The sequence below is a fragment of the Xenopus laevis genome, chromosome 4S, assembly GCF_017654675.1.
Source record: "Xenopus laevis strain J_2021 chromosome 4S, Xenopus_laevis_v10.1, whole genome shotgun sequence".
In the NCBI taxonomy this organism is placed as follows: Eukaryota; Metazoa; Chordata; class Amphibia; order Anura; family Pipidae; genus Xenopus; species Xenopus laevis.
Window position 1 is genome coordinate 76,016,839 of NC_054378.1, and position 16,079 is coordinate 76,032,917.

General features: G+C 36.1%; 1 protein-coding gene across 1 annotated transcript in view; it reads right to left on the bottom strand.

Annotated features, from left to right (window-relative positions):
• Positions 1-16,079, bottom strand: part of faf1.S (Fas (TNFRSF6) associated factor 1 S homeolog) — a 140,004-nt gene that overhangs the window by 83,766 nt on the left and 40,159 nt on the right. The window contains 1 exon segment of the mRNA NM_001086748.1: positions 15,961-16,066. Coding sequence (NP_001080217.1) covers positions 15,961-16,066 — 106 coding nt within the window.

A 16,079-nucleotide genomic window follows, 5' to 3' on the forward strand; every position in this document is an offset into this window, starting at 1 on the left:
ATATATATATATATATATATATATTGCAAAAAAAACGCACAACCAGGTCTTGCATTCAGGAGACGGCCTGAAGACGGCTTAAGTTTGGAGCCGAAACGTCGATAATAAAATAAATTTTTGATTTTTACACTCTATGCAAAACCTGGTTGTGCGGTTTTTTTGCAATTTTGATATTAATTATTTAACCAGCACCTACGCATTGACCATTACTTGGGAGTGCTCCAGATCGTGTTTTTGTATATATATATATATATATATATATATATATATATATATATATATATATATTTATATTTGGAGCGACATATTCTACTATCCATAAAGGCCTAGCTTATTTCAGCAAGACAATGCCAAACCCCAATATATATATATATATATATATATATATATATATATATATATATATATATATATATATATATATATATATATATATATATATATATATATATATAGTGCCTTCCCAGATGTGCAAGCTACACATGCTGGCTTTTGAGCTGTGTGCTTATAACAAGCTGGAAGGTCTTTCATGTTTTTAGCCCAGAGGACGCAGCCTCCATGATATTAAAAAAACATTTACATTTTGATTTATTTATTTTTTTTTTTTTGCTTTTTTATTAAATTTTTTAACATAAATTTACAAAGTAACAGTACAGAAAATTACAAAGACAATAACAACCAAAAAAAAAAAAAAAAAAAAAGAAATTACCCACAACCCCCACCTAGCTCTGGGACTTAGCATATTTGTTTAAATAGTTACATACATCTTAGGTTTATAGTTCTTAGGTATATAAATCCTCACATACATGTATATGTTTCCAGTAGCCTGCTATTTTAGAATTTATTCCTTGGGAGCGAGCAAAAGTAGACTCATATGTTGCTGTTTGATACAATTCATTAATAATTGCTTGTATTGGAGGAGTATCTTGAGATTTCCATTTCCTTGCAATTGCCATTCTGGCTGCGAATAAACAATGATATATCAAATATATTTGGGCTTGATTACACTATTTTGATTTATTTTCATTAATTGTTTTGTTTGATTTGACCTCAGTTCATCTTAAATGAGCTTTGGCGCAGAAGAGGGATGTGTATCTAGTTTATATATGGTTTCTTTGCATGGGAGAATTTTAACTTGAATTTGTGGATGCAGTTATGAACTGCGTTCACAGACAATGGTTTTGGGAAGTATTACCGAGCCCATGCAGTGATTTCCAGTTCAAAATTTGGTCTGTTTTTAAAGCAGTGCCATCTGAGGGCCTGGAAATCATGGCCATCCAATACTGGCTTTCAGCCTTGTCTCTTGCATACAGAAGTTTCTCCAGATTTTCTGAATCTTTTAATGATATTATGTACTGCAGATGACGAAATCCCCAATTATTTGCAATATTCTTGTATTGTTGCAATATTTGCCCTTGTAAAGTTTCACAGAATGGTGCCACCTCCCCATTTTTAATTCTAAGAGAACCAGCCTCACTTGGATCCAATCTTTTTAGAATTACACAACTTTTCCAGTCTTTTGCTGCACCTACCCCAAATCTTTCAAATGTTTTGTAGATATAAAATTAAAAATGAGCATACATATATATAAAACAGCTTAATAATTTTATGTTATCTTTGTAGCTTTTTGCACTTGAATACTGTATAGGGTTTAAATGATTTGCAAATCATCCCATTCTCTTTTAATTTACATTTTAAGACTTTTCATTGAAAATGGGTTTGTAGGCTACAACTGACAAAGCTAATGTATTCCTTTGCATTGATGTGTCAAATAAATCAGTTAGAAGTCTTTTGGGGAAATGTAATATAAAAAAAAAAGCAAAGTGTGCTACTATAGTGACATATCAGTAGGTAGTATTTACTGGTCATCTGTTAAATAACAAACACCTTATTTGTTGCTATGGGTTACTGCACCTGTGCAAACGTAATATCTTGCATTGCACATGGGTGTGTAGTCTGTTATAAAAAGAAAATGCTATAAAACATTACTAAGTCACACAAAAAAATTTCAAACTAACATGGTCCAGTCCAAATTTGGTACATCAATGATATTTCACAGTGTAAACTTTGTTTTATACCCTTTATTTTATATAATGTATGTGGCACAGAAATATTACACTGTGCTTTACAGAGTCAGTTACACTTTTAATTTATGACCTATTGATCATTTCAGAGCTTTGCATAATTATTCGCCCTTATGCATAATTTCTGCTTACACTTAATTCAGTGGTTAGAGTATGGAGTGCAAGTTTGCACTCCATGCTTGCTACATAAGAAACATAGTAGAAGTTTAAAGAGTGATTAAAATAATTTAATGACTGGATGACCTAAGTTACTATAAAAGGTTAGGGTTATTCCACTAAGAATACAAAGACCATATCAATATATTTGTCAAGTGACATTTTTCCTTTAAACAGTGCATAATGTGTGATAAGATGACATTCACTGAGACAGGGGGCAAATAGGTTTAAACCTCAGAACATAAGGGTCGAAGTGAATTCGAAGTGAATTTTCGAATTCAAAAACTTCCAATTTCTAAGTAATTTTTGGGTACTTCGACAATCGAATAGGCCAAAATTCAATTTGAATTAAAAAAACTTAGAATATTCGACCATTCGAAAATCAAAGTACTGTCTCTTTAAAAAAACTTCGAATTCGCCACTTCGCCACCTTAAATCTGCCAAATTGCTATGTTAGCCTATGGGGACCTCCTACAACCTATAGGCAGTATTTGGCTAAGTTTTTAGAAGTCGAAGTTTTTGTTTTTGAAAATCGTTCGATCGATCAATTAAATCGTAACCGATTTGAATTTGATCGAAAACAGCTAAAAAAAAAAAAAAAATTACATTTTTCAATTCAATGGTCGAATTTCTGAGTTTTATCACTTAGAAATTCGACCCTTAGTACATGTGCCCCAAAGGGTTTCTTTACTTTAAGGACAATCAAGTTATGATATTCTCTACCATTTCATAGTCCGGATGACTTTCTAGCAGAAAAAGCACATAAAAAAAACTGTAGTAACCATTGCACGGTGATCTCACTGGCAACTGGCCTCTGAATTTGGTATGCCTTTCCATGCGCTCCTTTGCATTGTTTAAGAAAAGCTCTTTCCATTTTTCAACCATAGCTACTAGATATCAAAGCTGCTAAAGTCTTTAGTACTGAAAATGTTTTTATTCCATATTAAATAACTGTACCCACAGCACAGAGAAGAGAATATGTTATATGCTGTTGTACCCCCCAGCTGCTGAAAGACATGTGCAAAAGCTGCAGAAAGACATTGTGGGGCCTATTTATGATACAGCAAATTTTTCTTATTGATTGAGAAAAGAATCAGAATTTTTAGAGGGAAAAAAAATTGAATGTTTCGAGATTTATTATGCTCCAAAGTTGTTAAAAATCTAATCTGAAAATACTCCAGCTAAAACCTGTCGAAGTCATGTAAAAGTCAATGCCAGGCAATCCCTTTAACAATTGGAACATGTTATTTACCTTTATGACTGTCGAAGGTATTGGGTTGTTTGACACTGGTATTCGTTTGATAATCTGATTTTCAGGTGACAGTTCTAAAATGTCACACCATTTTGTCGAGATCTTTTGCGCACAGACCACTTTCGATCCGAATTGTTAGTAAATTAAGCCAGATCGTGGCTGGGAGTTTGGTCAAATTTTTATTATTAAAATAATGGGAGAATTTGAGTTTTAATAAATAGCCCACTTAATGGTGCTAAACAAAACAATCACAAAGGCTTTTAAGGATAATCCTAAAACCAAAAGGGGGTTAAGCATGTCTAAGATCCCTGCAGTTAGCCATTAATGTTTATGTTGTAGAATTATACACAGAATCGGATTGTGATTTGGCAAAACTGAGAAAAGCAGTCATATGCTATATTGTGATAGATCCAAGATACCAAGAGTATTTGTAATATAATTCAATCTTTGTTAATGGGGTATATTAGATAATTAACCTAAAACCTAGAAACATTACAAGGCACTGTAGGGCAGATGATTAACAGGTCAATAGACAAACTATTCTTACATGCTTCATATTGAAACAAAATAAAAAAACAATTATTTTAAAAATTACCCTATTACGATTTTCAACCACCGATGCTGTCTATAAATGAAATCAGCATAAGTCCAGCTGCATTACCACTGTATTTCTATTACAAGAAAATATAAATGGCATTTGGTAAAGTGGAGTATAAAACTTTTTTATATATGGCAATCAAATTTTCATTTATACTGGATCTGTCACTACTAATCTACAGGCCCGGATTTGTGGAAAGGCCACCTAGGCCTGGGCCTAGGGGGGCAGGATTTTAGGGGGGCGGTATGTTGCCCAACCGCACCCACATTGGTTCAAAAACACTGGGGATGTGCTGGAGATACAATCATTTTTTAAATTTCCCATGCGCCAATCCTCATTGATGATGAAAATTTGCACAAATAAAGGGGGGGGAACAGGGGTGACGAATGGCAGTGGGCCTAGGGGTGCCCACTATGTAAATCCGGCCCTGCTAATCTATCCCCATTAAACGGTTTATTAGTTGTCTACTACTCGTTTCACCCTGGGTAGGAAATCCTCCATTTAGGACAAAGGATGCCAGCCATGTTTAAAGAGCCCGTTAAATCTCTTTCTTAGTTCGTTTCCAATTATCCATAAGCTTTTAAGGGATGTCCAGTTAAACAAAGAATGCAGATCTGGAACTTTAAGAAACCGTTACAGAACATGGACTTTTGGTTCTTGCCTCGCTCACTGTACAAACCTCTTCATTATTTCAAGGCCTCCGTTTAATCTATCATTAAGATCTGGTGACCCAGAACTAAATATAAAGCAGATCCTTCCTTCCTCCCATGCCCAGTTTCACATGCTTCTCTTGCTGGTGATGCCCTGAAGCATTAGCAGCTCAATGGGGTTCCTCTAATCTCAGCACTGCTCTGTGTATGTGCACTGAGAGCAAGAAATTCAGGTTTTACATCTTTAACTAGAGATCCTCTTGTCCCTTAAGGGAGACAAAGAGAAGGAAAGCAGGGGAAATGGGTATATGAATATAGCAGACATTCAGAAATGTCTGCTTGTTAATAGACTGCATGCATTGCTATGTGGCAGCCCTTGTGTCAGTGCATTTCCGGTCAGCTGGAGGTAGGGCATACAATGCTTCAGTATATACAAACTACACTTTTTGTTTAAAGTAAAATGTAGGATTACAGAGAAAAAGCAAAACAGCTGACTATAATCCTTAGTACAATTATGCCCTTATTTTTCAGTTATATTAATTAAAGTTTTATATTCAAACCAACGTTCGAATAATTCTTTTCTTTACATAAATTCACTTTGTGCTATTTAAACTGAAAGAGTAAAAAAAGGGTATCATTGTGAGGCTTCAATCAATATCAATGAGTTTATATATTCATATATAACTTGGGGTGTTATACAAACACACAAGTAAGACTTTTGCCAATGTTTAACTAAAGGAACACCATCAAATTATTTAATATTATACTTAATTTTTTACTTCCTATATATTTGGACATAATACATCTTTTACCCTTGTCATTGAGGGGCTTACACTTTAAGATCGCACAACCAATTAGTAGGTAGCCTTTGCTCGTCATTTGATCCAAAGCAAATAGTTTATTGGATGTTGTGAGTTACTAAACCATGGCAAACTGTGATCTTCTCATCACAAATGGGGGGCATATTTGTATTTGCATCTGAAATCAATGTGAAATCAATGTGAAATCAATGTTTAGTAAATCTATTAAATAGTTCAGTTACAAAAATTGTTTAAATTCTAAAAAAAAGTTATAATTATTGTAAGAACTAATGGTTACATTTCCTTTTGTATACAGTTGTTTTGTCTTGTTTTAGTGCAGAGTGTGTATCACAGTGCAAGTTGGTGAAGGCAGTTTCCACTCAAACTGTTTCTTGCTTAATAAAAGAATATGTAAAAACTTTCCAATAATCATAAATCAAAGATCTTAAATAATTTGAAGTTATTTGTGAATGAAATTTGCTAGCCTATGATTTTAATGGGGTCTATTACTAGAGATGCACTGAATCCACTATTTTGGATTCGGCCGAACCCCCGAATCCTTCACGAAAGATTCAGCTGAATACCGAACCCTAATTTGCATATGCTAATTATGGGTGGGAATGGGAAAACATTTTTTACTTCCTTGTTTTGTGACAAAAAGCCACATGATTTCCCTCCCTGTCCTAATTTGCATATGCAAATAAGGGTACGGATTCGGTTCGGGTGGGCAGAAGGATTCGGCCGAATCCTGCTGAAAAAGGCCGAATCCCAAATCGAATCCTGGATTTGGTGCATCCCTATCTATTATCTGTTTGCATAATGAGAGAAACTGTAATTTTCCAATAAATATTCATTAAACCTGTTCAGTGGTTTTAAATCATTTGTAAATGCAAACTACAAAGAATGTAGTAGAAGGTAGTTTACCTCCAGGTCTGTAAATCTTCTAGTTTCTGTTATATTGTTACAGGAGACAGAAATAAAAGCATACAGAATATAAACAGTGATACAGACTGTACGACATTTACAAATACATTTAGAACACAGAAATATTTGCAGTGCCTTCAGTGGTATCCCAGTACAGACATGAAATCCAGAATGCTTGGGGTTTGGAATTTTTTTATATTTTATTTTTATAGTCAGACTTTTAAAGGTGAAGATGTAATTTTTTTCAAGACAAATAATTATTAAAGTTTCTCCTGCCGAGAACATGTAATAGGCAATGGCAGATGTCCCGTTAACAATTGGAATATTTTATGAGTTGTGCTGGGTTTCTGAAAAAATTGTAGCTTTCGGGTGATTTTACAAAAAAAAAAAAAAAAAAATTTGCAGGATTTGGGTGTAAAGTCTGACAGAATAGTAAGATTCTGATTTTTATACCTGTGACTTTTTCCGCACAAGAAGAATTTGTGAAAATGTATTGATAAATAGGGGGGGAAAATCTGTTCCGATTTGGTCGGAGTCGATTTCAGAAAATAGTGAGAACTTTTCGGATTTTGATTTATAACCCCCTTAATGTAAAGCACAATAGTTTAGGCTACTAAAAACATCTGAAAATTAAAAATCCTAAGAGGATTGATTTATTATCAACAAGAATCGATGCTAGCTTTAGTTAACATCAGGTACAAAGTACAGTTGTGATTTTAAAAAAAAAGCTAATAATTGAAAAAATTAAGTTTGTTTTAATAGAACATTATGGCAAATATTTCAAAGTATTTCCATAGTCAAGGCATTAATGAACAATGAGGTTCCCATACTTACAATTGTCTCTTTGAATTCTGTTAACCCTTTTCCTTTAACAACACAAAGTGCCCATAAGAAAATGGAATATTAAACTTTTTGCTACAGTTTGACTTTTTTTTATATGACAGGCGTATTTAAAGTGCATGCCAGTGTAACTTTATACAGACAAATCTAGATTAAAATCCATGTGTATCATGGAGAGAAATTATGTTTTCATAGATGTACAATGGTGTATGTAAAACAAAGAAATGTAGTTACATAGAAAACAGAACCTGATGAAATTGTTTCGGATGAGGTTTTAAAGGTTTGAAGCTGAGAACCAAGCAGCACTCATTCGAGCTAGAAATTGGCCATAAAGAATTTGGCTGGAATAAGGGCTGGATGGTTTGAAGAACAATGGAGACTGGTGCCACTGTTTTCTTTAGCATTAAAGTGAAGGGACAAGTTGGTGAAATGCAAATGACTATGCAAATGATATGCCTTTCTAAATAAAAATCAACACAAGAGATTTTCATCCTCACACTGCTAAGCAAACTGATCAGTGATCTGGCCCACTATAGTCACGCTGCTTTAGGGAGCTGACCCTGATCATGGATGTCTCTTTTAGCAATATAAGCTTTACTTAAGCTATCAAGGCCCTATAGGGAACAGCTGACTAGTTAAAGCACATTTCATCCTAGTGGCTTTTAATCCTGAGCCTGGTACAAGAAGCATGGAAGAGTAAGTGGCAAGACTAAACAATAGTGGCTTTACTGAGAACAGATGCTTTTTTCCCTTGCAGCTGTAAAAACTCACAAAAATCCGGGAGCAACGTGTCTGGTCACGGAACATGCACAAATCCCAGCATATGATTTCCCACTCACAATAAATGTTTGCAACGAAGACTCATATGTTTCTCTTAAACAATTACAAGGATTTCTACCCTGGGACTGTGGAAACATGTATTTCTAGAGAAGGCAGCAGCACTTGGCAACATGCTCAGCATTAGAGCAATATCAGAGCTTTTAAGCACCTCCTGGTAATATGTAACATCTTCAGAGCAAGAGGATCTCTATCTGGAAGTACTGGAACTCATTGACGGGAGATAAATGAATCACGCGCAGGACATTAATACATAAACTATAAGGTTTTTACCAGTGTAAACCAAAAATGAGTGACAAATGTAAATCACATAACCATGAAAGAAAATGCCTTTACAGAAGCTTTTAAATAAAAGGAATCCTATTTTTAACTAGAAGTAATAGAAAGCTGCAGTCCTGGTTTGGGTGCTTTTTGAAGTTTGTCCATGATCTGCAACAGATGACCCAGTTATCTAACACTGGGCTCACTATTGTACTTTAATATGCCTTGGTAATCTCCTGTTTTTACCATGTCATATGATGAAATAAGGCCACCAATCCAGGGGCAGCAAAGCATGGAGAACCTCCTCCATGTTTAACTGTAGGGATAATTTTCTTTTTTCTAAAGGCTTAAATTTTTTCTGTAAACAAATCTGCTAATGTGTCCACAGGACATTCTCCAAGAAGCATTTTAACTTGTTCTGGTATGTTTTGGTTAACGCCAGTCATGTGTTTTTGTCAGCATTGGGATCTAGAGTTCCCATTCACTAAGATGGCCATAAATAGTGCAAGCTAATCAAGGTTCTTTTGCAGTTTGAAGAAACCTTCTCTGCGATCTCTGATCAACGTTTCTCTTGCATGCATGTTCAGGGAGACTGACCACAAATCGCTTCCTTGCAGTTTTCTGCTTTTCCTTCTTTTATCCATGTTCAGCCTGGCACACACAGACAGTTTAAACTAAATTATCAAAAAAAATTTGGCAGATCTGGTACATCCTTTTTTTTAAAAAAAAATGCAAGGGTACAAATACCTTTGCCCACAGCTGTATGTATCTATATCATTATCAACTCCACATAGCTTGTATTGTGTTTATAATACCGATGCAAGACAATGCGTTGTAATGTAATTACCCACAGGGCACTAGACAGCTGGGACAGGTCTAGCAGAAGTGTAGAAGAACTTAATAACACTATAAACAAACAATAAGATCTGCTGTTGACATGGTTTGGTTTTGTTCTGCTGTACAGATGAGGTGTCGGACACCAATGTTGATTTCTTTTCTCAGTGGAAAAGTTGGATAAACATTCTGACAGTGTCAGAGGTAGGGGCAGCAGTATTAGAGGAGATATGGGAGAGGTCAGTGAAGGGATCTTTTCCTGACAGTTACGTGACTGTTTTTGAAATAAACACAATTATATACATATACACACACACAAAACAAAAGTCACCAGCACTCCTTGAATATGCAAAAGTCCATTTGTATTGAATTAAAAGCATCATACAAAAATACATGTGACGTTTTGGGACTCACATCCCTTTCTCAAACATGATATACATACAAATTGATTCACGCGCTTTATACCCATATGTCTCTTTGTTCCTGCTTACAGCACCACCCTCTAATTTTGTCTTAACAGTACATGGTTATATAATGTATTAAAGGTGAACTACAACTCACGGCACAAAATAACACCAATATAGTTTACAGAAATTACACAAACCCATATATGCCATTGTGTGTATTTAAACAATATATAGATGGTTGTGTACCTGGCATTACTTTCAGGATGTAGTATACTTTTACTAAGGTTTCATTTTTGGATACTTCTGTTGGTGAATGTGTACGGATTTACATGTAAAGCATACAGATCCTAATAATCTGATATTATAGTCCAGTAATCACCCTCCACATGTTAAAAGGTCAGTGCCACCTTCACAGTTGATTAGAGTTAAAAGGATAATTTCAGACACAGATGTAGTGGAGGAAAATGGAGACTACAGGAAATTGAGCATAAATTTGTTGCACAAGGTGTTCCAAAATGTCAGTCAGATGTGACGATTCGGTAAAGGAAATAAATAGACATAAGTTGTTGAGGGAGAAAGAAGTACACAAGAATCTAGGATTCCAGTTATACATATTTAGCGTCTGAATATTAAGCAGATTTTACATATCTTTACAAACATTGTAGTGTTTTATCACGTGCCAGAATTTCGTGGCAGAATTTTAACAGCCTCCAATAGGAGATCCAGAAACGTGAGGGATATATTAGTGAAAGCCAATATTGGATCTAATAAGGACAGGCAGATGACACTGGTACAGAGAAAAGATGGTATCCATGTTTGGGATGTCCACAATGTGGTAGTGTAATAAAAGGCTCATCATTAAGTCATCCACAGTCAGGTAAAATATATAAGATAAGAGGATATTATACATGTTCTACTAATTATGTAGTTTATTATATTTAATGTCCATGCAAACTAATGTACACATGAGAGACAATACAAACAATTAGGTATTGTATTTCCCAGCACCACTTCATAACCAGGAATGAAGTAGTTAAATTGCCAGTGCCACATCATTTTAAACAAGCAGGACACAGTCTTAATTGTGATATGCTGTCACAGAATCAATTCCGGTACTTACACATGGAGGCAATATAGAGTTATACCTGTATATGAAAAAACGTAAAGCATTTTGGATTCAAACTCTGTGGACATTAGAGCCCCAAGAGGGATGGAAGGTGATTACAACTTATATTTCTGTAAATTATATTGGTGTTATTTTGTGTCATTGTGAGTTGTGGTTCAACTTTAGTACATTATATGACCATGTACCTTTAAGACAAAGCTAGTAGGTGGTGCTGTTAACAGGAACAAAGGGACTTATGGGTATAAAGCGCAATTCAATTTCTATGTATATCGTGATTGAGAAAGAGACTACATTTATTATATATACAGCACCACATGATGTTTGAGAAAGGAACTTGAGTCCTGAAACTTCGCATATTTTGCATAGTTTTGCATATTCAGGGAGTGTGGATATATATTTATATGTACATGTACAAGTATGAAATCGCTTATACCCATTTTCTGGAAAGTTCCAAATGCAGAATAGCATCATCAAGAATCCCTTTTAAAGCAAATAAATCTTAGTAAATAAGCTGCACAGATCTATGGTGGTAGCAATACAATTTTATTGTTTTTGTTTGTTTGTTTTTTAGTAGTTGTAAGGTAGAGTGATCCAAATTACATAAAGATCCCTTATCCAGAATATCCCAGGTTCCAAGCATTCTGCAGTATATGTCCATATCTGTAGTTAATTAGCTCAACCTACTGCCACTACTTATTAACTTCGCCCATATTTACGATTATTATTATTATCATGTATTTATAAAATGCCAACATATTCTGCATGCATTTCATAAACTCTTTTATATTTCTAGAATTGCTAGAAGATTGTCCCTGAATTGCCTAAATGCCATACCAATCCCCTTGATCTCCCCCTGATCTCAACATTATCCAAAGTTTTTGGGATAATGTTGCATTTGGCAATTACTACAGATTTATAAGATTGCTGGTATTTTCTAATTCCAGAGGGAGTGTAGATGTTAAGAAAATATTCAGGGTGACAGATTACAACATACCGGCTGGCAGAGACACATGTGTGGACAGACAAGTTTTGATAAAAAGCAAGTTATAGACAATATGCTTAAAAAGGTGAAATACCATCTGCTCTCTGTCACCGAAAGTGTTTCATGTTGAACAGGATAATACAATTTTACAAGTCTACAGTAATAACTGAGCTGAAAGAAGCAAAATAAGTATTCTAATTATCCAAGGTAAACAGAAGTAGTCTGGGGAAAACGCGGCCACATTCATATTAAAATGGGAAGCCGCGCTTTCAATCAATGTGATTCATCCCCAAGCTCAATGCCATTCCACAATAAACTCAGTCAACTGTTGCTCTTGCTTATATATTCATACTGCTTTAATAGCACTCTTAAAAAAAAACTCCAACTGGCTTTCTATACACCAGCGATTCTCACACATAATGCACTTTTTGAAAAAAAGAAAAAAAAAATCAACACATGATATGAAAGGCTTTCGGGTCCTTTTCATAGCACTTTTTTATTTCTGTTTGCAGTAATCTGCCTTCACTTTCTCATTGCTACAGAACAAACAAGGGGGAGAGAGCTTTCAAAAGGGGCTCAGTGTGTAATGGCTCCTCTAGAATTAATTTAGCTGCACCAAATCCATTGAGCACCCAGGCTTCCACCCCCTCCTCACTTCTCTCAAATCATTTTGAGATGAGTTCAGCCCACTGCCTTTGTAATCTCGGCAAAGCACTTAAAGTGCTCAGTAGGTGTTCATCGCGACCATCTGGTTAAAAGCAAAACAAGCTGCTGATTCGGTCTTTGAATAGAACGAAGCAAGTGTGAATTAGTCTCTTCAATTAGCACGATTACAACCTGTCAAGTACATATTGTTAAATTGGATTATTACTGTACTGGTCGTCACATTGCAATTATTCCTCCACTGCCTTCTCTACTTCTTCCAGTTATCATACCAGGGCCGAAGACAGTGAACTATTTGCAAAGGCTTGAAAGTGAGGGAAATGTATACGACAATAGCTACATCAAACTTTCTGTAAAATTATGATACAATATAGTGCATTAAACAGAAAATTATGTTGCTTTTTGTTAATGTTACAGTTGTTACAGTTGAGCGAAAAAATATTGAGGTGAAAGGAAAATCATTATAAGGATCTAAAATCTTACACCCCACCTCAAAAAAGAACCACAGGGAGCTCCTTACATTAACTTTCTATTCCTTTTTATTTTTAAAGGGGAACTATCGTGAAAATGAAAATTTAATGAAATTTACTGTAATAAGAAACTTTCTAAAAACAATCAATTAAAAATTCTGTACCGTTTCTGAAATAATCAAGTTAATGTTCACTATTACTCTCTCAGCATCTTTGAATAAGCCGTAGATTCTACAGAGCTGGGCTTTACAGAAGAGTGGCCAGAAAAAAGTCATTACTTAAAAGTTAAAAATAAGAAGGCACGTTTTGAGTTTGCCAAAAGGCATGTGGATAACTCCCCAAATGTATGGGGGAAGTTGCTCTGGTCAGATGAGACTAAAATTTTACTTTTCGGCCAACAAGGAAAATGCTATGTCTGGCGCAAACCCAACACATCCCATCAACACCATCGCACAAGTGAAACATGGTGGTGGCAGCATCATGCCCTGGGGATGTTTTTCAGCAGCAGGGACTGGGAAACTGGTCCAAGTTGAGGGAAAGATGGATGGTGCTAAATACAGAGATATTCTTGAGCAAAACCTGTCAGTCTGCCTGTGATTTGAGACTTGGATGGAGGTTCAACTTCCAGCAGGACAATGACCCAAAGCATACTGCTAAAGCAACACTCGAGTGATTAAGGGGAAACATTTAAATGTGTTGGAATGGCCTAGTCAAAGTCCAGACCTCAATCCAATTGAGAATCTGTGGTCAGACTTGAAGATTGCTGAAGAAGAGCTGTTCACAAGCGAAAACCATCTAACATGAAGGAGCTGGTGCAGTTTTGGAATGGACAAAAATCCAAGTTGCAAGATGTGGCAAACTCATAGAGACTTCTCCAAAGTAACTTGCAGCTGTAATTGCTGCAAAAGTTGGCTCTACAAAGTACTGACTATAGGGGGGTTGAACAGTTGTGCACGCTGAAGATTTCAGTTATTTTGTCCTATTTGTTGTTTGCTTCACAATAAAGAAAAAAAAAACATCTTCAAAGTTGTAGGCATGTTCTGAAAATGTTGCAAACTCTCAAATAATCCATTTTAATTCCAGGTTGTGAAGCAACAAAACATGAAAAATGCCAAGGGGGCGAATACCTTTTGCGGATTTGTGGCGAGACCACAAAGCGCCGGGCCTAAGGCGGCAAAATTTTAGGGGCAGCATGCTGCCCAGCCTCATCCATAAGGAGCACTGGTTACTCAATGCTCCCCTGTGCTCCTGTGCTTGATAGCGCATGCGCTATGGAGCCGGCGCTAGGACCATTCCTCAGAAGGAGGTGGTGTGCACGCAAGATGTAGCCAGCGCTGCAACCATGTTGCCTTGGGGTGTCGGGTCGCGAAATCTGGCCCTGGCTGAAAAGCTTAGGGGTCATCGCAAAATATCAAGCAGAAAATAAGGTTGGCTTGTAATATTTAAGCTGATGCTAGAGGGCTGATTATTACATTCTGATGCTAGTTGCACTGGTTTCTGTGCTGCCATGCAATAATTATCTGTATTAATTACTAATTAGCCTTGTATTGTGACATTTATATTCTGTTTGTACTGTATATTGTGAGTCAGTCCCTAAGCTCAGTAAGTGACAGCAGCACAGAGCATGTGCAGTGAATCAGCAGAAAAGAAGATGGGGAGCTACTGGGGCATTTTGGAGACACAGCTTTTCCCTGCTAAAAGGATGTGGTTGCCTTGGGCTGGTACAGAAGCCCAAAACACAATGTACAACATTTCCAGCCTACTTCTTTAGTTAAGCTTTAGTTCTCCTTTAACACGTGAGATTCCAATTCAGCCTTATAATGTAAACATGGCACAATGGACTTCTTGAGCTTTTACTGCATCAGAGGCACAGAGGTGTTAAATATTGTGGCTCTGCCTAAATGAATGGTGATGATGCTGAAACCTGAATGGTGTCAGAGGGTCTCCCTGAATTTAAAAAGGGCTGTTCCTGCCAAAGGTTTAGTTAATGTCATTCTCTTTATCTACCCCAGGGTGTGCAGACAATAGCTGCAAAGTGATGTGCCCCATTTCCAAGATGCCCAATCAAACAGAATTCCAGGCAGTGGAATAAGTCTAAACACCACATAATAGAAGCAACTGCAAGAATTCCATCTCTGCAGCACAGGAGACAATGACATTCTGAAACTCAGAAATGAAAGGGTTTAAAAAGCAATTTCAAAGATGACATGAAAAAAAACCTGCCAGCATTATTTGTTGCTTTGTGTTTTCCATGTATATTTTACTATACAAACAGTTCAGGGCAGAAGACAGTCGCACTGAATCATGCAGAGTGAGAAGTTATCTATAGAATATTAATTCCCCCTTTTAATAATTGATGTAGTCATTTTGAATTGTTCTGCATAGAATATCATGTGAGAGTAGATTGCTTTAACACTGCTTAAACATTTCAACTTGTCAGAATGGCTAACTCCAATTTTGATATATTTGCAGTATTTCCCCCATCGAAACAGTAATAATGGCAAAATAAATATGTGCCTCACTTTTATAATCACTAAACATTAATGAATATTTTATATCTTTTTAAATCTCGGTGTTTAATTTAAAAGGGTGAAATTAAGTCTCCTTCCTGCAATGTACCAATTACAGTATCTCCAGATCAAACAAGAACTTCGCCATTTTACTTAGCTCTATTTATATTTCAGAAGCTTATTTGGAAAAACAGAAGGGTCTGGTGCTTTCCCATTTACAAGATATCAGCTGAGAGTGCCCTCTTGTGGTCTGAAAATCATGTTGCAAGGAGACAAAAAGGCAAGGCATAATCCAACTAGCCCTCAGGTGGGACTCCTGACACAGCATGTTGTAACCACAACATAATTACCCCTCTGGTGTAACCAGCAACCTGACCCTTACCAACATGTAAATTAGTAAATTATCTTATCTAACAACATACAGTATTTTATCACTGATTTGCTGGATGCTCCATGACCACTACATTATTATTCACTGTGATCCTCACGGAGTTGGGGGGTCCTTTTTGGATAGATTTAGAGCATATGGGATCCTATGCTACCCATTCCTCCCACTCCTTACTTACCTCCTGAATAGTACAGCTCCCGGAGAAGTGCAAGCTGTACTCCCTCTGGACTTCACGGTGTGTGATGATCAGCAAATAGTTCTTATTTAATGACTCCTGCTGAGCACTGGGGAAGTAGA